We start from the raw sequence: 22,117 nt of genomic DNA, 5'->3' as shown, positions 1-22,117 counted from the left end.
ATGTCCTGTACTAGTGTTAGGGAACACACATCTTCATATTAAGACAACTTTTCTTTTTTTATCAACTTCTACATTTCTCAGGTGGTGCATTGATTTTATTATAACATATTATGAAGTTCCCACTGCCCAGTAATCTGTTTTTATAAATAGGACTCTGAAACCTCTGAAATGTCTAATAGTATTCAACTTGACCTCGGCTTTCAAATTTTTATACATCATATGAATAACTGCAGGAGGTATTTTATCTTTTTATTTCACGTCCACATTTCAAAACACACTGAATAAGCCACAGATCTTGAAGCATTCCCAGCAAGACAGTGGAGTGCAGACTTGGTATGGAAGTTGAAGAAAAAGCGAAAACAGCTTCCTCCTAAATTCCAGATCAGATCCGTAAAACCGACCTGTCAGATGATGTTCCATGATGTTTCCTTGATTTCATACCAAAGTCTTAAACAGGCAATGGGACTGGGACATGCATCCATCTGAGTTTGAATATATGGCCTTTACATTAATAAAAAGAGCAAAATGAGGCACTTTGTCTTTGAGAAATAAATTGAATCCTGTTGATAGCTGTTGCCTCACAGTTGTCACGTTACTCAAGAAGTGGCTAAAATGATGCGGTCTTGTCATCGGCTGTGGTTCTACTAGTCTGTCATTGTGTCAGAAAAGGTTCCTCTACTCCTCTGAGTTTGTTCTAGTCTGTTGAGAATGAACTGACTTGTATCTATAAATCGTTCCACACAGTTTACGAAGCACACCTCTGTCCTGGAGTCGAGCTTCGGGCCAGGCTTATCCATACACTTCTCCTGCAAAAAAAAAAAAAAAAAAAAAAAACACACGATGAGCTCCAAAGAAACCAATAACTGATGACCTTGATGCATCTCATGATATCAAAATACTTTTATTCTGCAAGGCGGTAAAGACTTATGTTACTCCATTTCAAATAAATGCTTTTCTTATGACCCCCCCCCCCACACACACACAGAGAGAGAGAGAGAAAGACTGGTTAGATATCCTTGTAGTGACTATAGTCCATAGGCGTAATGTTATTTATAATGTACAAACAGTATTTTATATCGTCCTACACCAACATCTACCCATCACAGGAAACTTTCTGCATTTTTACTTTCCAAAAAAAAAAAACCTAATGCTATATGTTTATTAGCCTTTGTACCCATGGGGACCTCACATTAGTCTGTGTATACAGGTTTAAGTTGCCACCAGGATACATAAACCTACACACACTCACCCAGCACACTTCTGTCATCTGATGAACCAGCTGCTGAAACCTCTGCTTCTGAGACTCGATCTCGATAAACTGCTGCAGCTGAGGGTCTGCCGTGACTCCTTGGTTATCCATTGGGGAAAACAATGGCAAATGCTATAAATAATCGCTAAATGATGATATTTGACCACTGTGTACACTGTTCGAGCGCTATGCTGACCTTCACGTGTCTCTATAGCCAGGAAACAGTCAAACGGAGCGCCAATGAGAATTGAGAAAGCGAGAAATCAAGAGGAAACGGATGTGACTTGAAGTTGCAGCCGGAAGTTGTAGAATCCACAGCACGACAAGGGAGTCAAAGAGCAGAGAGGTTGGTGAGAAGAAAGTCTTTCCTTTCCTTGTCTTGTATTTTTATTTTGGTGAGGTAAAAATTGCGACATTATCTTAATTTAGCAATTACATGTCTGTGAAGTAGAAGTGTATGTATATAGTAAACGGAGACAGTGCGATAGATTGGTCTTTCAGAAAGCTGCTAGCCTAGCCACGTAAACCTACTTATCAATGTACCACTGAGTTTTCTCTGCACTCTGTTTCTTTATGCTGAGAAATGGTAGATATCTTATTGATGTATAAGTAATCCTATTAATTCTTATCTTTCATCTTTGCTAGGTCATGTAAAGTTACAGGAGTCCGTTGCATAAACTTAGCCACCATGTTAAGACCGTGACGTTAGTTTGACCAACTAGCTGTTGCCAATGCGTAATCAGTCTTACATTTCCAATGCAATCTGCCTATTCATAACTGTATTATAAAAAGTTATGAACAGACCTGAGGAAAAAAAAAAATAGATGACTAACGTTTTAAGACTAACAGTCTAAAATCGAAACAGTTTATGCAACCGGTGTTGTGACCAGGAGTCGATGTTCAACAGATGTTCACGCGGGAGCGCGCACATTATCAGAGGCTGAACCGGAATGATCAGCGTCAGAGGAGCTGAGCGGTGCTGTAAAATAAGTTTTCTGTCTTAATACTAGAGAAGACCTCCATTGGACAAACTAGATATTGTCACGACACGAGCTACATGCTATACATGCTTATATAGAAAAGTAATTAAATATTAATGCTGCTGTCAGCTAAAATGCTGGCCTACTACGAGTGCCTACTACAAAGAATGGTTTGCTAATGAGATGTTTAGCATTTATTATGTAAGTTAAGACATAACATTCTGATTATCTGATACATTTAGGTATTTATTCTTATCACTGTTTACTTTAATTACCCAGTAATGTTGGATATCCTACAGTTTACAAATGTTAACACAATTTATTTCATAATAACTGACTATCAATGTTTAATAAAGTGTGATGATCTCTTCTTTCTGTTTTATATAAATAAAGATCAGATATTGATATTTATAGATTGGGTCTGACAGGTTTTAGCTATTGAAATGTTACCACTCTTTATTTCATGCAGGTGACTAATGCTTAATAAAGTAACTTGATGTTTCAGCTCCTTTTCTATTTTTTTCTTTTACACAAGTGTTGTTTTGACATGTACCTCCCATTAATTGGCTTAGTCATTTCCAAAAATGAATAAGAGCTATACAGTAAACTTGTTTTACTATAAGCTTTTTGTTATTGATATCAGAATCTGCACTTATCAAAATATGTTAATAGGTAAAGGAATTCAGTGTCATCAGGAGAAAGCAGAATTAAATTACATTTATATGCCTGTTTTGAAGCTTACAGGTTTTTTATCCTGATATTCTTGTGCAGATTGAGAAGGAAGGAATTCCTTGGCCGAACATGAATGTATTCTGTTAATGTTCACCCTCTCCTCCTCTGTTTTTTTAGATGCAGTAATGCTGAAAAACTAAGATCTTTCAAAGTGAATGTAGTTTATCATGATTTCATTAGCATTTGATTGTAAAATAGTGTTATAAACTTGTTGTAAAAGTAATAATAATAATAATTAGACCTGTTTAAGGGACAGTGAATATTGACCGTGTACAGTTTTAGCTGAAAGCAGCCATATTGCTTTATTTGTTTTGTTAAATGTTGATCTGTGAGCAGATATGATGCACTATAAGGTATTTACAGTTACGTAAGACTTATGTTATTTATTCATACACATTTTTATCCTTTTTTTCAGATTATATAGAATTTGAACCCTACCTCAATAATAACTCCTCTCTTACTTTTCAACTACCTAACTTTTCTAGAAATACTCATAGAAGAAAGTAAAACCTAATGAGAGAATCTCAGTAAGTACAAAATAATTTTTATTACATATTTTTATTAATATGCAAACATAAATGTACAATAAAAATGGTTATATCAATAAGTCATGTGCTCTTAAAAAAGGATGTCCATTTTGTGTTCAATGTATTGTTTTGTGTTAAATGTGTAAAAAGAAGAAAAAAATACAACGCAGTGCATCCAACACGTGTTATTTATTAGCCAATCACATTGCTTCTTGCATCACTTCATGAGCCATAACTCTGCTCAAGAGCAAGTTTCCACACTTCAGTAATCATGTGAGCTTATGGTGTTTTTAATTGCATACAATGTGTGATCAAAAATAAAACATACTTGACACAAATTGTGTAACTGTAACACATTAGTGTGTAAAGAATTTCAACCAACTGTTACGACCAGGAGGAATAATAAATGCCTTGTCTCATCTAAACAGAGGTGTGTTAAGAAACATTACAACACTCTTTTTTTTATGTCAGTTTATTGTAATTAAAGTTGAAATTACTTATACAGTTAAGTTGATTGTAGGCTACTTAAAACTTAAAAGCAATTTATTTACTTAAGTTTTTTACAGTGGATAATTGTAATCAGCAGGGTTAGAGGTGCCACAAGAAACGAATGATAACCTACAAAGACACAAAACAGAAATTGGATAAGTGAGGTTTTTTCTGTAATGTAATGGTGACTGCTACTCAAAAGACAACAAGAATAAACTTCTAGGAAAAAGGAGAAATCTTTACATCGCTAAAATGATTTTAAAGAACATAGACTTAAAGATGGGTAACATTTTGGTTTGTTATACTTTTGACCTATCATACCATACTATATCTGATAAATATGCTTTATAAAATAGAAAGAATAGGAGCTCACACATCACATGACCCATGTTCTTAAATATTTATAGACAGTTATTATTAAATTAAGAGTGGCCACATTTCTAGCTATGCTATTTTAACTTTTCAGATTGCAGTGACCATGGCAGACTGTGGGATCTCCAACATTATTGGGTAAATACAGTAAACAGTAATAAAGACCTACATTTATCAGATAATCAGAATATGTTATAGCTTAATAAGTGCTAAACATCTCATAAAGAAAATTCGTAGTAGGCCAAAATATTAGCAGACAGCTGCAGCATTATTGTTTAATTAATTTCTGTATCAGTGTCCGATAATGTGTGCGCGCTCCCGCGTGAACATCTGCTGAACAGCGACCCCTGGTCACAGTTTTTGTTAGGTCACCGAGTTCCGATTGGGTATGGTATAACTGCAGACCGGAGATCTCCAAAATTGGGCAGAACTTCCAAAATGGGGCGGAGTCTCCTTTCGCAAGACTTTCTCCATTGGCTGTGGCTTCAGCCGGTTTCAGCTAATTGTTACTTATTTAAATATTACTCCTGTCTAGGAAGTGTATGCTTATTTAATTGTAAACATTACTAATGTGAACCTTGAATTTAATTTCTCTTAGATCAGCTTTTTTGGCGCAATGGGTCGTCACTTCGGAGATTTGGCAAAGATAAGGCATGTGATCACCTACACTATCTCCCCCTTTGAGCAGAGGGCTTTCCCAAACTACTTTTCTAAAGGAATCCCAAATGTTTGGAGACGATTCAAAACTTCTGTATTCAAGGTTGCACCACGTGAGTCCAAAAATTATTAAAATATATAATCTATTGTATTCCAGCTATAAACTGAAGTGAACATTGTGTGGTTAAATGCCTCTATACACCTGTATTTCTGTTTACAGCCATGGTTCTGATGTACCTGACCTACACATGGGGCAATCGTGTTCATGAACAGACCAAAAGAAAGAACCCTGCAGACTATGAGGATGACAAGTGAAATCGCTCGCCTAGGATATGTCCATGTGTAACTTCTTGTTTCTGTTCAATAGAGAAAATATTTATGTGAAAAATGGATTTCGGACTTGTTGCCAATTAATCACTTTGATTCAGTTTAGCTGTTTAATAAAGTACCTTAATATGATGCATCACTCAGATTTATCCTCTCATTTATTGTGTTCATAATAAGTATTTGAAATACAGGTGTCTTCTGGCAAGTGTTTGTTTTGCTCCTGCTACTGTATACCATGTGAAGGGAAGATTTATTGTTTTTTATAGAGATTTATTTTTATTTTGGAGAACTGTTGAGGTTTTATATGTGATCATGAAAGTTAGATGAACACTACTATGAGCAAGTCTGCTGTCTAACATGTAAAGATTTCTCACATTTAACGAATTTCAATAAAATATTTGTAGTGGTCATGTTTTCAATGAGAGTGATCAGTGTCAGTACAGAAAGCTGACAAATGTACCCATTTTCCCTCCCACTACTATTCATGGACATCTTAATTACTTGGTAGAGGTTTTTACAAAAGCCAAAATTTTGTCATTGGCACACTGAACTACACACTGAAAATGAATACATTCAAATGTATGGTAATGTATTTATTATTTTTGGATATGCCCGACAGGACACACAACAATGCCACGATTGTTAAAATGTTTGAGGGCGGAAAGATTTTATGTTTCGCTAATGCTACTTTTTTTTTCTCTCCTTCAAAAATTAACAATAGTAATATTGTCATTTAAAATAACTTTTTTTTTATTTGATTATATTTAGCAACGTAATTTATTTCTTCAATAGCAATGTTGATTTTCAGCAGCCATTACTCCAGTCTTAAGTCACATGATTCGTCAGAAATCATTGTAATATGCTGATTTGCTGCTCATTAAACTTTATTATTATTATAATCAATGTTGAAATCAGTTTTCAGGGTTCTTTGATTAATATAAAGTTCAAAAGAATAACGTTTTTAACATTTCAAATATCCTTACTGTCATATTTGATCCATTTAATGCGTCATTGCATTAGTATGAAAAGTTTTTTATTTAGAAATAATCTTACTGACCCCCAAAATTCTGAACTTTCCATTCCTTCCAGTGTATTAATATAACGCCTGCTCTGTCATGTGTTTGTGTTCAGTGGCGCAGCAAGCTGGAACGCGCATGCTCAGTCTAGCTAAGTGTACAGCTTTCATACCGACTTCAGTTTACAACGACTCATTCCGTTATAAACACTACCGAGTGGATACGAAGGTGGGCAGCATCTATACACCTAACGAGTTTGAAACTCAGCACCTCTTATTAACCACACGTCATTTTTTACATGTTTACAAAGTACCCTACTGCAAAAGGATTTTCGCTACAGGTATATGTAGGCCTAACGACTGCATTTAATCGGTGAGCTTGTGTTCAGTGAATTTTTTTTATTTATTTGAATTTAATTTTATTTTTATACGAAATATTACCCATTATCAAATAAAGCAATCTGTCTCAATGGCGAGTTCAAAGAGTGAGTTCAAAGTAACTTCAGCTCCCTGGATATTGGGGATGGGATTGACAGTGAAGGACTTTAATAAGCATGTTTAACTAATGACTATTGTCCAAATTTGCTTCTGGGATTTACACACTATTGTGTCAATTCACAATGACTAAGCACAGGCTTTCACGTCCCTCCCATTAGTCCAACCACTGCGTTTGCCAGGGTGTTGACTTCCTGCTTATGGAGATATTAAGCCCTCTGGCTCGACTGCGAGCGTCTTTTGTTACTCTTGGAAGTTCGCTGTCATCTTCTCTTTAGACTCTTCGGTCGCAGCATGGCCTCTGAATCCGTTACGCGCTTTGATTTTCTGGTGATTGGCGGAGGATCCGGAGGGCTGGCCGGTGCGCGCCGGGCGGCTGAACTCGGTGCCACTGCTGCCGTCATCGAAAGTCACAAACTCGGAGGTACCTGCGTGAGTAAATACCGTCCTGCTTCTGCAACACCACATTTCCCTTAGAGTCACGGAGATGTATTCTTTAGACGAGTTATTTACAGTAACTGGTGGCTTCATGAACAGAGGTGCTTTGGGAAACCTCCAGATCCAGCGCTTTTTGTGGGGGGTTTTGTGTGTAATGGTTTGCACCAGCACCTATGCGTGTTTGTCTTGTGATATTATTGACTTGGTTCATTAAAAAAACGTATCTTTCTTGTACAGGTGAATGTTGGTTGTGTTCCAAAAAAGGTATTTTTCCCCCATTACACTAAATTGATTAGGTGCACAATGTGAGTAGTGCTGTCCAATAAAAACGCTCATAAAGTTGTGTCCTTTCTGCATGCTTCCAGGTAATGTGGAACACATCCACCCATGCAGAGTATCTCCATGATCATGAAGACTATGGGTTTGAGGGGGCAAAAGCACATTTCAACTGGCAGTAAGTAAGATTCTTCTGGCTTGTTTGGTTTTATTTTTGTGTATATGTTGAGTGTATAGGGTTATTTCAAGCCTAGGCAACATTAAATATTCTAAAATTGGAGAACAGAAATGCATTGATAAAATGTAGTTTTGTTTTACTAGTGTCTGTTTTTTTTAATAACTAGTATATTTACTTCTCTGCTATTGCTGGGGTTGGTTCATTAGATAATAGTATTGATTCGGACAGTAACTAATACTTATAAATAACCAAGGTTTGAAATTTACTTTATCACTCACCAGTCAGTTTGGCTGCTAAAAAAGTTCATTCAGAATTATTAGTCAAACCAAAAATATCAGTAAATGTCAGTAATAAACCACTGCTTAGATTTACATTTATTATTAAATCTGATTCTAAATCATTAACAGGTTTTCAATTTTACTACAATCACACACTGTTTATTATCTACATAAAAATTTAATATATATTAAAAAGCAAATTCTCCCCAATTCTCTTAAAATAGCTTTTTTTTTTTTCTAAATGTAGCTCACGTCAAAATCGTAATAGTTTATTGATTAACACATTGAAGATTACTGGGCTGGCTACCAATTCATGAAGTAATGAGCTGTTCCCAAGACTCAATTCACACCCACCTTACAGTCTAGGATATATATATATGACTCTATTCAAGCACAAAAACAAATTCTTTGTTTTTCTATTTTTGGAGGCTCATTATTATGAATCACAACCGGCCACATTGGCTATAGAAAGTATATATGCTACATGTCACAGTGGGTTTTCACCCACATTTGGTGAGTTAGCTGGTTTTAATTTCCAATTATGTTTATAACATACCAGTAAACACTCTGTTATTACTAGAACATTATTTATTTGCAGTTAACATCAACCATTCACTTCTAACTAGTATACATTTCAAATGCATTTTCTATGTTACTTATTTCAAGTACCTATTCTACTAGTAATTAGTTAATAGTAATTAAAAAGGAAGTACCTATTCTGTTTTTACTTGTAATTAGTTAATAGTATTTAAAAATAAGTACTATAGCAACATCAGTAAAGATAATAAGTTTTAAGGGAAACATGTAATGACAGTTTGCCATAGAGGATATTGTTTCTGCAAGATGTTGTAATTAATTTCACAAAAAAGGCTTTTTTTTACTCTTGTGACAGTTAAGGATAGTCAAGTTCCCGCACGCTCTGATTCATTAAAGCTTTCAGTGTTTGTTTTGCTTCCCTTTTGTGGTATATAATATCAGTAAAGCTTTAAGTAGATGTTTCTGTCAGACACAAAGGCATGAGGTGGAGTAGTTTGTTGTGGTAGTAGGTGAGTTATGCTGTAGAGAGTTCAGCTATCAGGATTTCTGTGATATGACAAAGCTAAATTAATAGAATAAAGGTCACTCTTTGGGTATGTGTATTTTCAGGCTCATTAAACGCAAAAGGGATGCTTACGTTAGTCGCCTAAATCAGATTTACCGGAACAACCTTGACAAGGTAGGCTGCAATAAGCTACATTTAAATCAGCAAATTAAATGTGAATTTGTAGTAAATAAAAAAAATCTTTGATTTGGATGGAGCATGGTTTTAAGTGGTCATATCATGAGGAAGTACAGTACTAGTACTACATTATACTATGAAAGTTTTACATAGAAATACTAAAAGCAAATTTAATCGTCAGAGACAGGGTGGACTATCTAGCCCCTGAAGCATATTCCTAACTGACTGTGGTTCTCGAGGGAGAAATTAAAGGGATAGTTTACCCAAAAATGAAAATTTTGTCATTAATTCCTCACCCTCATGTCATTCCAAACCCGCAAGACCTTCAAACTAAAATATATATTTTATGAAATCCGAGAGCTTTCTGACCCTTCATAGACAGCAATGCAACTGAAATGTTTTATGACCCAAAAAGGTAGTAAGGAAATTGTAAAAATAGTCCATGGGACCTCAATAAACAATAACGTTGTGGTATTCTCCTGAATAGAGGCAGAGACTGACTGACCTGGAAGAGAGGAAATCGCTGGATAAAGTCATTATTTTTGTTTTCTTTGACCACAAAAAATATTCTTGTAGCTTTTGGTTGAACCACTGATGTCACATGGACTATCATAACTTACTACTTTTCAAAACAAAAATAACGATTTTATTTAATAAATCCTTTGTCAAAGGGCTCTTCTGTGTCATCCACACCACAAGGATGCGCTGTTTCTATGTGTATTTAACTTTGATTTTAAATAAAACCGTGCATCCTTGTGGTGCGGAGGACACAGAAGAGCATGTGCAGCACGGTGATATGGAGTGACACAGAGGAGCCCCTTTGACAAAGGGTTTATTAAATAAAATCGTTATTTTTGTTTTCTTTGCTTACAAAAAGGGTCTCCGATGATTATTCTGCCAAATGACTTTTCTTACCTTTTATGAACCTTGACACTGTTATTTATTTGGCAGTCTATGGGACAGTCTCAAGCCTCCAGGTTTTCATCCAAAATATCTTAAATTGTGTTCCAAAGATGAACAGAGCTTTTACGGGTTTTGAACGACATGGGGGTAATTGATTAATGTCAACATTTTCATTTTAGGGTGGAGTATCACTTTAAGTTGCATTGTTGTCTATATAGGGGTAAAAACCTCTCGGATTTCAACAAAAATATCATAATTTGTGTTCCAAAGATGAACTAAGGTCTTAAGGGTTTGGAACGACATGAGGGTGAGCAATTAATGACAGAATTTTCATTTTTGGGTCAACTATCCCTTTAAGCAGCATAATGAAAATGCATGATATGACCTCTTTAAACCTTTAGAATTGATATTGATGTGCAGGTTAAGAAGTTGTTTGTGGTTGTACACAGGCCAAAATTGAGTCCATTCATGGCTATGCAAGGTTCACAGATGATCCTGAACCTACTGTTGAAGTCAATGGAAAAAAATACACGGCTCCTCATATCTTAATCGCCACTGGTGGCCACCCGTCCACTGTCAGTGAGAATGATGTTCCAGGTGATCTTATGTTTGTCCCTTATTCTGCTTTACTTATCAGTGCATCCTTGTTATGTACACTTGCCATTAGTGTGATTTTTGTACTTATTTTCATCACTTTTTTGACAGCATTTTGTTAATTTCAATGTTATTGCAGGAGCCAGTTTAGGCATTACCAGTGATGGATTCTTTGAACTTGAGTCTTGCCCTAAGTAAGTGATTGATTGCTGATTTCTACTTATATTATTGTATTTTCTCGTGATCCTAAAATAACTGATTACTGTATCCATCTAGACGTAGTGTGATAGTTGGGGCAGGATATATTGCTGTGGAGATGGCTGGTATCCTTTCCACTCTGGGGTCTAAAACATCCATCATCATACGGCAAGGAGGGGTAAGAGCCGCGCTGGATGTCATCTGGTTAAATGCTACTGTCATGCATATCCCAGAGTAAGCAATGACGGTGTTCTTTCTTTTCAAGGTACTGAGGAACTTCGATGCCTTGATAAGCTCAAATTGCACAAAAGAATTGCAAAATCATGGTATTGATTTACGGAAAAATTCTCAGGTAACTAGTAGTGAGTATTATTCAGAAAGGTATTATGTAGCTGGTCTATCTTTCCAGTGTGATGTTTCAGTAGCGGTCCCCGCAAAATATATCTAAGTATTTTGATATTGTTCACAGGTGAGGTCAGTGAAGAAAACTGACCAAGGCCTTTCTGTTACGCTGGTGACAAAAGATCCTGACGACAAAGATGCACAGGAGAAGTATGATACCATCCATGAGGTGGACTGTCTGCTCTGGGCTATTGGCAGGGAACCCAACACCGCTGGCCTCAATCTCAGATCAATAGTAAACCTGAATTTCACTTTGATTAATCTTAATATTTTTATTATAATATTATTAGTAATAATAATAATAAGCTTAAAGGTTTGTTACAGGATTATAAATTAAACTGTTGATAACATCTGTGGCATGATGTTAATTTCCAAATAATTCAAATTCCTCACTTTTTTTTATTTTTTACAGTAGTGCACATAGAATTTAATCTTATGGGGGGTGGAACTGCATATATTACATGTAAAACATATATAATTTTATATATACATATAAACATAATTTTGGACCTCACAATGTTTTATCAAAATGTCCTAAAATATATCTTCCAGTGAAGGGTCAGTCTTGTGGTGATATATGCTGAACTTCTCCAGTAACTTAGTTTAAACTCCGTCCCTTCTTGAAATCAGCCTCAAGCTCTCATTCAGTTCTTCTTTAATCCAATCAATGACAGACTGATAGATCCAAGTCCTACAATTGTTTTTTATTTGATCAATAATCAGTTTTACTCAGATGTACGTTACAATATAGAAGAATAGATCTGTTGCTAGTTCTATTAATTTGCAACTTCAGTTATGATATGTGTTATAATAAGACTAGTGTGATTAAATCTCAGTCTTGCCTGTGCAAATTTCTGCGGACAAGAATTATTTTGCTAATGCTTTACTAGTAGCTATTACGTTCATGTAGCTAGTACGATAGAGACGTACACTCTACAACTTTAAAAACTGAATAAGGCTTTGACAAAAATACAAGCTGTACATTTCTGCTTGTAAGCTTTCTGGAATGCTTTGTCACATATTGTAAACACCACTTTTGCTTTTTACAAAATGAGGCGTCAGTGAAACATTCCACAGATGCTGTTGATAAAGTTAAGCTGAACACAGTACATTATTTTAAACCGCAGGAGCTACACAAGATAGTATTGTAAGCTTTATCTTTGCACTGTATCACTTGGTGATAAAGGCTAACAGTTGAATGTATTGTTATTCAGGGTGTGAAGCTTGATGAAAGGGAACAAATCGTGGTGGATGAGTTCCAGAACACCACTCGTGCAGGTGTCTATGCAGTTGGGGATGTTTGTGGGAGAGCTCTTCTTACACCTGGTATGATTCCAGGATCATATCCTTATGTAGAATTTATTCCTACATGCATTCAATTCTGGGTGTTTTTTTTTTTTTTTAAACATAAAATAGCTCATTTTTATACACTGTACTCTTTTTCGGCATGGTATTCATTAAGCATATTAAGAAACCAATTACGTAAGAGATTTAAAGTCTTAAAACAATTCATTAAGCTTTAAAGATCATAATGCTCATTGTGCAGTTAAGTTGGTTTATGTAAAATTACCTTTCACATTGTGTTTAAAATGACAGCTCCTCCATTCATGAGGAAGTAGATTTTGTGAATTTCTTTTTTACTCTAGCGACATCAACTGGTCAGAGTAGATTGGACATGCTTACCATACATCAAACTTAAATATAAAAATCATATGTTTAAAGGGGAATGCATATCCAGTTTTGTTTTCTGATAAGCTGTTGTTGGTTCCTGTTCTTGTTTTTATGGACAGTTGCTATTGCTGCTGGCAGAAAGCTTGCTCACCGGCTGTTTGAGGGCAAAGCAGACTCCAAAATCAGTTATGATAATATCCCTACTGTTGTGTTCAGCCACCCACCTATTGGCACAGTGGGACTAACTGAAGGTGAGCTTATGTGCACATAATGCTTCCTTACAGTATCTTGATGATCAGCCTCTATCTATCTTTCTGTCTGTCTGTCTGTCTGCTTAGTATACATGTACAAAAGTATAATGTATTAACAGTAATTAAATGAAAATCACAGTAATAGAATGGAATATTAGAACATCTTAGAAATATTAAACTATAACAAATTACGGTGTGTGAACATTTGATACCACAGTCTTTAACTTGAAACATACAAACATACTAAGGATCACTGTGGTGGACAGTAGGGTAACACACTGGGGTCAGACACAACACACACATTCACCTGCTCTCTCTCTCTCTCTCTCTCTCTCTCTCTCTCTCACACACACACACACACACGCACACACACACACATACATTCACCAGCAGTCTCTCAGGCTTTGGCACATCCACACGTATCTTGGAGCCAGTGCTGCTGTCTGTCCCTCTCCTAATATTATCTATCTATCTATCTATCTATCTATCTATCTATCTATCTATATATCTATCTATCTATCTATCTATCTATCTATCTATCTATCTATCTATCTATCTATCTATCTCTGCCTGGTCCAGTCCTAAGTCTTCATTTAGAATGTCCTAATGTGTGTTCAATATACTGACTGACATATTAACAAACTGCCCACACAAAAAATATTTAAAAAATATCATGTTTTGCAGATGAAGCAATCAAGACCTGGGGAAAGGACAATGTGAAGGTTTATACCACTTCTTTCACCCCCATGTATTATGCCATCACCACTCGAAAGAGTCAGTGCATCATGAAGTTGGTGTGTGCTGGCAAAAATGAGAAGGTGAGGTCATAATCAGTCCATTGATCATAAATAGGTAGAAAATATCAAGAAGGTTCTTGAATAATATATCATTTTATTTGAAGATTTAGGCATTACATTAAGTCATAAGTCATTTTTCTTTTTAGGTGGTTGGTCTCCACATGCAGGGTTTTGGCTGTGATGAGATGCTTCAGGGTTTTGCTGTGGCCGTTAACATGGGAGCTACTAAAGAAGACTTTGACAGAACCATTGCCATCCACCCAACGTCCTCAGAGGAGCTAGTAACTCTGCGCTAATCGAGTGTTCGTATTTCAAGATGAAGCTTTGTTCCAATCTAAACAATAAAAAAAAATCTATTTCTTTGACTATTCTCCCAACATTAGTATTTTGTAATGACAAGAAGCATATATTTGGTTTGTTTTATCTCTGGGGTCATGTATTATCACCAGTGATTAAGAAAGACACAATACTACCGTTCATCAGGCTGTGTCTCTTGTACATTACATTGTTGTACCCCATCACCCCGGTATTATTGTTTGATTGGAACAGGGTCAGATGAAGACTTGAAGCTAAAAGTGAAATTAAATCTGTTTATAGTCAAACACTGTCGCTTAACCTTTACATTTTTAAAGGTTGCTTGGATTCAGAGAGTTGATTTCAGTTGTAGAGGGTAGTAGGTAGGGCTTACTTAATATATGTAAAATAAAATTGTGGATATGCACAGTTCAGCACTTGGGCATACACCCATAAATACATTTACAAAACAAATTGGTGTCTTTGTGTGGTTAACTGATCTTTTCTTAAAATTTGTATCGATTTTGTCAATATACTTTTAATAAACCTGTCACTTTTCATAAAATCTTACATCAATTTTCCGAAAGGTTAAAGTGTTGCATTTATAAGAGGCATTGAAGGCTAGTGAACTCATAAAGCAACTGTTCAGAATGACATTCGTAATAAAAACAGACTGAGGTTGTATATGAATATGGCTGTTGGCTAAGTTTGGTCTCTAAACACCAACTTTTTATGAGATGTGGTGATCCAAAGGCTGTATTATGAGTTCTGCATTAGCGGATGATGTCCATTTGGAGTACATTTCACTGGCATTAAAGTTCTCATTCACAGCCAACATATAACACAATTAAAAGCTCATATATTAACCTAACTGGTTGTGGGCTTATGAAACTTTTACAAATTTACCTCTACACTACCAACAAAAAAAATATTTTAATATGGAAAATTATGAATTAGTGAATTTAATATGGAATTAGGGAGACAATGTTTTTGAATGAGGTGTTCTACTCAACATGCTTGTAAATTAAACCATAACAAAATTCATCTTAAAATAACTAATACAGATTTTAATAGGTTTTATTCAAAGCTTGGATGCAACACCAGCATCCATTACTCCAGTTTTCAGTCACATAATCCTGCAGAAATCCCAATACAGTGGTTTTCAACCCTAGTCCTGGGGACTCACCACTCTGCACATTTTGTATGGCTCCCTTAATAGACATGCCAGAGATCAACTCATAAGTGCTCCATGAACTCAGTGGAGTGCGTCATATAAAAGAATACATACAAAATCTGAAAACCACTGTTACGATTACACCGATCTGGTGACTTCAGAATAAGGGTTTACAAAATAAATTGCGCAAATCATAGTACACTTATGCCTACACATTGCATATTCCTCAGTATATAGAACCCAAAAAAAAGTTATATTTGCCCAAGATCTTAAAAAGACAAAACGTGAAAGCATTATGAAAAGATCAAAAGACAATTGAAGAAATGGACCATACAGACAAGGTTTATGAAAAGAGGTTGTTTAATGGTTAAAATGCTCTCAATGGCCACTGTTGGATCAAATTAAATATTACTTAAAATAGTTTTATAATAGGAACGGTGTAGTACCATTAAAACAAATTAAGTTGCATTTTAAAACAAAAAAGGCAGCCATGAAGTGAAACAATGAGCTGCTTAAATTTCATTACCCCTGAGTTTCATCTCAAACGATGGACAGGCAATAAACCGAAAACAGATCATACAGAAGCCTACAGGGTTTTTAACCAGGCTTGACTTGCGTTAAACATGACCACTTCAACCTAAACAAAGAAAACGCAATGCGTGTCTGCTGGTACTGGTAATGGCACAGAACATTTCTCATTTATACCCAATACCAAACAATTAGTTTTAAAAGTCCAGAGTCCAAGTAGTTTGCGTAAAAAAAGAAAAAAAAAATTCAAATAGAAGTACAGCTTAAAGAGTCACATCTGTGCTTCTAATATCCACCATAGCCGCCTCTTCCATATCCACCACCACCGCCGCCGCCTCCGCGTGGGTAGGGCGCACTGCTCCTGCCGGCATAGTAGCCGGTTTTCACAGCGCCGTAACCTGAAGGTTGCTGTCCATAACCCTCGCCGAAGTCACTGTAGCCATTCCCGGTGCCGTATCCGCTGCCCATCTGGTCGCTATAGCCTCCTCCGTAGCTACTTTGGCTTTCGTAGTTGCCATCGTTACCGTAGCCGCCGTTCTGATAGCTGTAGTCGCTATAGTAACCGCCTCTTCCGCCGCCGTAGCCGCTTCCCCGGCCCATTCCTCGGCCTCCCCTGCCGCCGCGTCCTCCGGCACCTTGCATCTCCTGTTTGGTGAGAGCCTTCTTCACCTCCACCTTATGTCCGCTGATCACGTGGAACTTCATTACGACGGCTTTATCGGCTGAGTCGTTATCTTCAAAGTAAACAAAACCGAAACCTCGCTTTTTCCCGGTGTCTTTGTCGGTGATGACCTGAGCCTTCTCGATGGCACCGAACTGGGAGAAATACTCTTGGAGGTGTTCGTCCTCGATGTCGTCTTTCAGTCCCCCGACAAATATTTTCTTGACCTTGGCTAGTGCCTCCGGTCTACCGGCGTCTTCCCGGGCCACCGCTCGCTTCAGATCCACGTTGTTGCCGTCAACGACATGAGGCCTAGCTGCCATGGCGGCGTCCGCTTCCTCGACGCTCGAGTACGTTACAAAGCCGAAGCACCGGGAACGCTGCAGCTGCTGGTTCATCACCACTACGCAGTCGGTCAGCTGTCCATACTGTTCAAAATGTGCCCGCAAGCCTTCGTCGGTTGTTTGGACGTTCAGGCCGCCAACAAACAGTTTACAGAGCTGGTTAGTCATTTTCTTACAATGGACGTACTGGCTGAGAACACGCGGAGCGGAAGAAAGAAGTCAATGCGTTTCCTTTTCTGCGCGTCAACACATACGTAGTGGACTCTGATTGGATACAAAGCAAAGCACTTAAATCAAACCCATCCTTAATTAGCAAGACGCATTGTAGACTGGAACTAGAATCAAAGCTAATTTGTGCATCCATTCGATTTGGATTTAAAAATTTATTTTTGTAGTAAGCACATTATTAAATGTGTTATATGTGACCTTGTACATTCATGTAGCAAATGCAATTCTTCATTGAATACAGGAAATATAAGGGAATTGAAAAAGTGCGATAATTTTTTTTACATTTCTATTGTATATAAAAAAAAAACCTTTGTTATACCCAGTATTGTAGTATTTATTTTGCTGCAAATAATATTTGAGTGCAATTTATATAAAATATATTTTAAATCTCTGTACGGTCTAGTAGTAAATTTCTAAAAGCGAAGAAATCACACACACTATAACTATGCACATTTAAACCCCATTACAAAGTTAAATCCTATTTTAAAACACTTTTTACAATTTTATGGCCAGTTTACCATATTACTATAGCGGTTCATGGTGAGCAAAACTACTCTACACAAATGAGTTTGTTATTCTAAAAAAGTATATTTTTATTAGAAAAATATTATATTTTGCAGAATAGCCTGGAAGCACTATGAACAACCCCAAGGTAACTTTACTTAGATTAAGTTTTAAGTGAGATCAGATGTTTGGCTTTGTTGCGGTCACCAATGTGGTCTGCTTTATGTATCTTCAAGTGATTTTTGCACAAAAAAAGGAAAACATTCTTGTTAAATGTTAAAACATTAACAGAAGTATATAATTAATCCAAACTACTATTCAATCTTAAGCATACGTATAAAGTGAAGAGATCAGACATAAGATTACATACAATTTTACACAAAAGATTAGCACAGCTATTGCTTTTAGATTACTTTCATAAATGTTAGACACCCAGAAAATTTCAGTAAAAATTAGTAAAGTACCTGACTTACTGCTTCATTACCAATGCAAGAAACAGGTTGCAGCTATTTTTTAATAATGCAAATACATAACAAAAAAGTGCGCACAAGTATAATTTAAATGCATACCAAAATCAGAGCGCCTGCATCAATATCACAATGCATAAATACTCAGTACTGTGTAGCTGCTATAGAAAGAGCTGTTTGCATGTTATGCAAGTCAAATTTAAAAGTGATACTTTAAATCCCCCTGCCTAATCTATTTGACCACCCGCGTGGGCACATGCACACAAATCCATCTCAAAATAATCTCTCAAACACACAAGAATAATTTCAAAAAACTTTATTAAAAATGTATACAAATATTTATAAAAAGACACTAAAAAAAACACACAAAAAAATGGTTTTTAATGTTTTTTATTAAAATGTAAACCTTTATAAAATGATTTAAATTGAAAAAATAAAATTCCATGTCATCATTTCACCAGTCCATTATTAAAATCATAACTACTCTGTGGATTGTGTAGATAACCAAACTCCATGGCCACAGTTGATGTGGGCAGAGTCCGGAATCCAAGGTTTCCTAAGTAGGAAGACAGGAAGAAAGGGGAACACATTAGTCATTCAAAAAAAAAGTTGCTCAAGAGAAAAAAAAAATCCTTAAAATAGCAGAGCAAGTAAAGGCCCTAATAAGCAGCGGTGTTACAAACCCAAATTCCATCGCACCAGGTCATGTAAAGTCCACTTGACTTATGGAGACTAATTCAAAACAACTTAAGGAATAAATATAAACCATTTATATAAAAAATTGCAATACTTGACCAACACGTAGTGAAGACAGGTTGATTACATACCTAGATCGCAGGGTGATATCCTAATGAGATATTTCAGTCCTATCACAATCGCACCCAGGTACTGAACAGGTTCCCTGTACAAACAAACTGCTACAGCTATTTTGAAGTACTGGAATAACTGAAAGAACACCTATATTTGGGAATCAAAAGTAAATATAAACCATAAACACTATATAAATATATACTTATATAGCACTGAATGTGGGGCAGTGTTAGGTTGATGTCAAGTAGTAATATAACTACATATAATATATATATATATATATATATATATATATATATATATATATATATATATATATATATATATATATATATATATGCTTAAATGACTATCTCAGGTGTGGAGGAAAACCTTTAAAGTCTTATCAGCCAAAACGCCGTCTGAAAGGATAATTAAGCTGTGAAACTTTTATTTAAAAGTAACATACAATTGCATATCAATGTTTAACAATACTGGATTGATCTGAAGACATAATATACAATACACAAGAGAATGTTGGAAGTAAATGATGCTCATACAGCGTTGAACTGAACATGAGTGGGTTTCCGCGCTGGTTTACAAAATAAAAAGACATAAGGAAGCCTAATCTATCCCATCATGATAAACTAGTTTGGAAAAACTCGTGGTGGGTTTTATACAGACGAACAAAAACTCAAAACTGCATGCGTTTACCCCCCCATGACAATAGGCAACAGTTTATATAGAAAACAGGTCTAAGTTACTGAGAATGCATTTTGACAACAAATCGCCAGTGTTTAACAAAACTGATTTTTAAAACGAATGGGTTACGAACAAATCGCATCTTAAAAAAGAAAAGAAAACAGCCAGGGCCAACTTTGCTGCATACCCTAAAACGTGAAAAATAAATGATATATAATAGAACGTGTCCTAAAACTAAAGCTGGTCGAGCAAGTCAGGTTTCTGGGAAGAGATCTTCTTCCTACCTGTGAAGAATTGAGGTCTTTAAGGTACGCGTTCACAGTGTCCGCCATCTCTTGCATGGCCGGGTGAATGAGCCCAATGTGGAAACCGAGAGAGCCTGGGGGAGGGGGGGAGGCAGCTTTCTGAGTCTTCTCCCAACGCGCTTTAGTAGCCCCCGTAGCCACCCCTGCCGTATCCAGACCCACCGCCACGGGAGTAGGGGGCTCCGCCTCTGCCGGCGTACGTGTTTCCACTCTTCATGGGCCCGTAGCCGGAGGACTGCTGGCCGTATCCGCTGCCAAAGTCACTGTAACCGTTACCACCACCATAGCCTCCCATCTGTTCGCCGTAGCCTCCTCCGTATCCACCCCCGTAGCCTCCGCTTGCATAGCCGCCGCCGTAGCCGCCATCACTGCCGCCGTAGCCTCCGCCATAGCCACCCCCGTAGCCGCCGTAGCCTCCTCTCCCGCCGCCGAAGCCATTTTGATTCCGCCCCATACCTCTTCCTCCTCCTCTCCCCCTGCCGCCTCGAGCTCCGCCGGCTGCCTGGATCTCTTGTTTCGTGAGCGCTTTCTTGACCTCCACTTTGTGTCCGTTGATCATGTGGAACTTGAGCACGACGGCTTTGTCGGCCGAGTCGTTATCTTCGAAGTGGACAAAGCCGAATCCACGCTTCTTGCCGGTGTCTTTGTCAGTGATGACCTCGGATTTCTCGATCATGCCGAACTGCGAGAAATAATCGGTGAGGGTGTTCTCCTCGATGTCTTCTTTTAAGCCTCCGACGAATATCTTTTTGACTTTGGCGAGTGCTTCGGGTTTCCCGGCGTCCTCGCGAGCCACGGCTCTCTTCAGCTCCACGGTTTTACCGTCTACTACATGTGGCCTGGCGGCCATTGCTGCATCAGCCTCCTCAGCGGTGGAGTATGTTACGAAGCCGAAACAACGAGACCGCTGCAGTTGATCGTTTTGGACCACCACGCAGTCCGTTAGTGTCCCGTACTGTTCAAAATGAGCGCGGAGCCCATCGTTGGTTGTTTGGACGTTCAGGCCACCAACGAAAAGTTTGCAAAGCTGCTCCATTGCTGACATATCGTTCCACTCAACCGCCGTAACGACTCTACTGTTAAAGAAAGGGCCTTTTTTTTAAACGACTGTCGTCATGACGCAGTGTCCTCTCCTGCAGTAAACTCCACCCCATTCGCTGGAAAAGGCGGGCTTTGTGGAATTGTGTAAAAAAAAAAACTGAAAAAAAAAGACTATTTTATAGTCTATGCAACAAAACAAACAAAATAAAAATCACATATATCACTGCATTTTACATAGCATTTTGAAAAACCACAGTTTATAACGTATAAAATGTGAAATAAAAAATAAAAAAAATTATAATTGTGAATGTCAAATTAAAATAAAATTTCTAAATAAACCTAATTTTAAAACGAATTCTCAAATATGGATCTTATTTTCTACAACGTGGTATGTAAAGTTAGTTTAATCACTTGTAATTTATGTGGTAGCATAAAATGTGAAAGTCACTTCAAATGCTAACTTTTTGTATTCATAGGTCTAAAATTTACGTTTTAAAAAAACATAGAGGCAATGCATTTTTTTGAAGGAACCCATCTAGAAAATGTTAATTCTCTGTAGGGTTTAACAACTTCAACCTAAAAAGTTGAATCTACATGATGGTGGCAGCTTAATTGTCTAAAAAATATATAGGCCTATGGATTTTGATTAGTGGTAACATGAAATAGTTAAACAAATCCTATTTTAATGTATTTATTTAGATTATTTATAATAATTCATGTTGGCTATCGGCCTATGTGCACACACACACACACACAAATATTATTTTCTAATGTGTGGCCGGTGGAAAAGTCAGACATCACAGACAAATTTGCTTGCTAACTAAAGCAAACCTATTAATTAAACCTTTACAATTAATTCAGAACGCGGCAGCAAGATACATTTTTAATGAGCCAAAAAGAATACACGTCACACCTCTGTTTATCAATTTGCACTGGCTTTCAATAGCTGCTTGCATAAAATTCAAGGCATTGATGTTTGCCTACAAAACTACCACTGGCTCTGCACCCATTTACCTAAATTTGTTACTTCAG

General features: G+C 36.9%; 5 protein-coding genes across 9 annotated transcripts; 2 read left to right on the top strand and 3 right to left on the bottom strand.

Annotated features, from left to right (window-relative positions):
• Positions 1–236: 236 nt before the first annotated feature.
• Positions 237–1,524, bottom strand: LOC127971694 (mitochondrial import inner membrane translocase subunit Tim8 A). The gene is made up of 2 exons (XM_052574895.1): positions 1,250–1,524; positions 237–806 (listed from the first exon to the last, which is right to left on the bottom strand). Exons 1-2 carry the CDS (start codon positions 1,358–1,360, stop codon positions 645–647), a joined length of 273 nt encoding a protein of 90 aa, XP_052430855.1. The 5' UTR covers positions 1,361–1,524; the 3' UTR covers positions 237–644.
• LOC127971692 (cytochrome b-c1 complex subunit 8) lies at positions 1,473–5,741 on the top strand. Of its 4 annotated transcripts, XM_052574891.1 has the most exons (4): positions 1,577–1,595; positions 4,707–4,841; positions 4,948–5,119; positions 5,227–5,741. In XM_052574891.1, exons 2-4 carry the CDS (start codon positions 4,788–4,790, stop codon positions 5,319–5,321), a joined length of 321 nt encoding a protein of 106 aa, XP_052430851.1. In that variant the 5' UTR covers positions 1,577–1,595; positions 4,707–4,787; the 3' UTR covers positions 5,322–5,741. The 4 variants fall into 4 exon arrangements, with proteins under 4 accessions (XP_052430852.1, XP_052430853.1, XP_052430851.1 ...); XM_052574892.1 differs by lacking the exon at positions 4,707–4,841 and having other exon boundaries at positions 1,473–1,595; XM_052574893.1 differs by lacking the exon at positions 4,707–4,841 and having other exon boundaries at positions 1,532–1,599.
• Positions 5,742–6,469: 728 nt separating this feature from the next.
• On the top strand, positions 6,470–14,816 carry LOC127971564 (glutathione reductase, mitochondrial). 2 transcript variants are annotated; one of them, XM_052574658.1, is made up of 15 exons: positions 6,473–6,577; positions 6,660–6,721; positions 7,122–7,275; positions 7,519–7,545; positions 7,647–7,735; positions 9,160–9,229; positions 10,585–10,732; positions 10,869–10,923; positions 11,006–11,105; positions 11,193–11,279; positions 11,397–11,564; positions 12,544–12,655; positions 13,120–13,251; positions 13,936–14,069; positions 14,195–14,816. In XM_052574658.1, the coding sequence occupies exons 1-15, from the start codon at positions 6,488–6,490 to the stop codon at positions 14,342–14,344; spliced, it is 1,578 nt and encodes a 525-aa protein (XP_052430618.1). In that variant the 5' UTR covers positions 6,473–6,487; the 3' UTR covers positions 14,345–14,816. The 2 variants fall into 2 exon arrangements, with proteins under 2 accessions (XP_052430619.1, XP_052430618.1); XM_052574659.1 differs by lacking the exon at positions 6,660–6,721 and having other exon boundaries at positions 6,470–6,577.
• Positions 14,817–15,858: 1,042 nt separating this feature from the next.
• On the bottom strand, positions 15,859–17,292 carry LOC127971568 (heterogeneous nuclear ribonucleoprotein A0). The gene has a single exon (XM_052574663.1). It carries the CDS (start codon positions 17,215–17,217, stop codon positions 16,330–16,332), a length of 888 nt encoding a protein of 295 aa, XP_052430623.1. The 5' UTR covers positions 17,218–17,292; the 3' UTR covers positions 15,859–16,329.
• Positions 17,293–18,622: 1,330 nt separating this feature from the next.
• Positions 18,623–21,144, bottom strand: LOC127971567 (heterogeneous nuclear ribonucleoprotein A0-like). Its single transcript, XM_052574662.1, has 2 exons — positions 20,024–21,144; positions 18,623–18,804 (listed from the first exon to the last, which is right to left on the bottom strand). Exon 1 carries the CDS (start codon positions 21,087–21,089, stop codon positions 20,166–20,168), a length of 924 nt encoding a protein of 307 aa, XP_052430622.1. The 5' UTR covers positions 21,090–21,144; the 3' UTR covers positions 18,623–18,804; positions 20,024–20,165.
• Between the last annotated feature and the right edge of the window lie 973 nt (positions 21,145–22,117).

Source organism: Carassius gibelio, chromosome B14 (assembly GCF_023724105.1).
Source record: "Carassius gibelio isolate Cgi1373 ecotype wild population from Czech Republic chromosome B14, carGib1.2-hapl.c, whole genome shotgun sequence".
NCBI lineage: Eukaryota > Metazoa > Chordata > Actinopteri > Cypriniformes > Cyprinidae > Carassius > Carassius gibelio.
The sequence above is the reverse complement of the archived record's forward strand: the minus strand, read 5'-3'. Positions and strand labels throughout refer to the sequence as shown.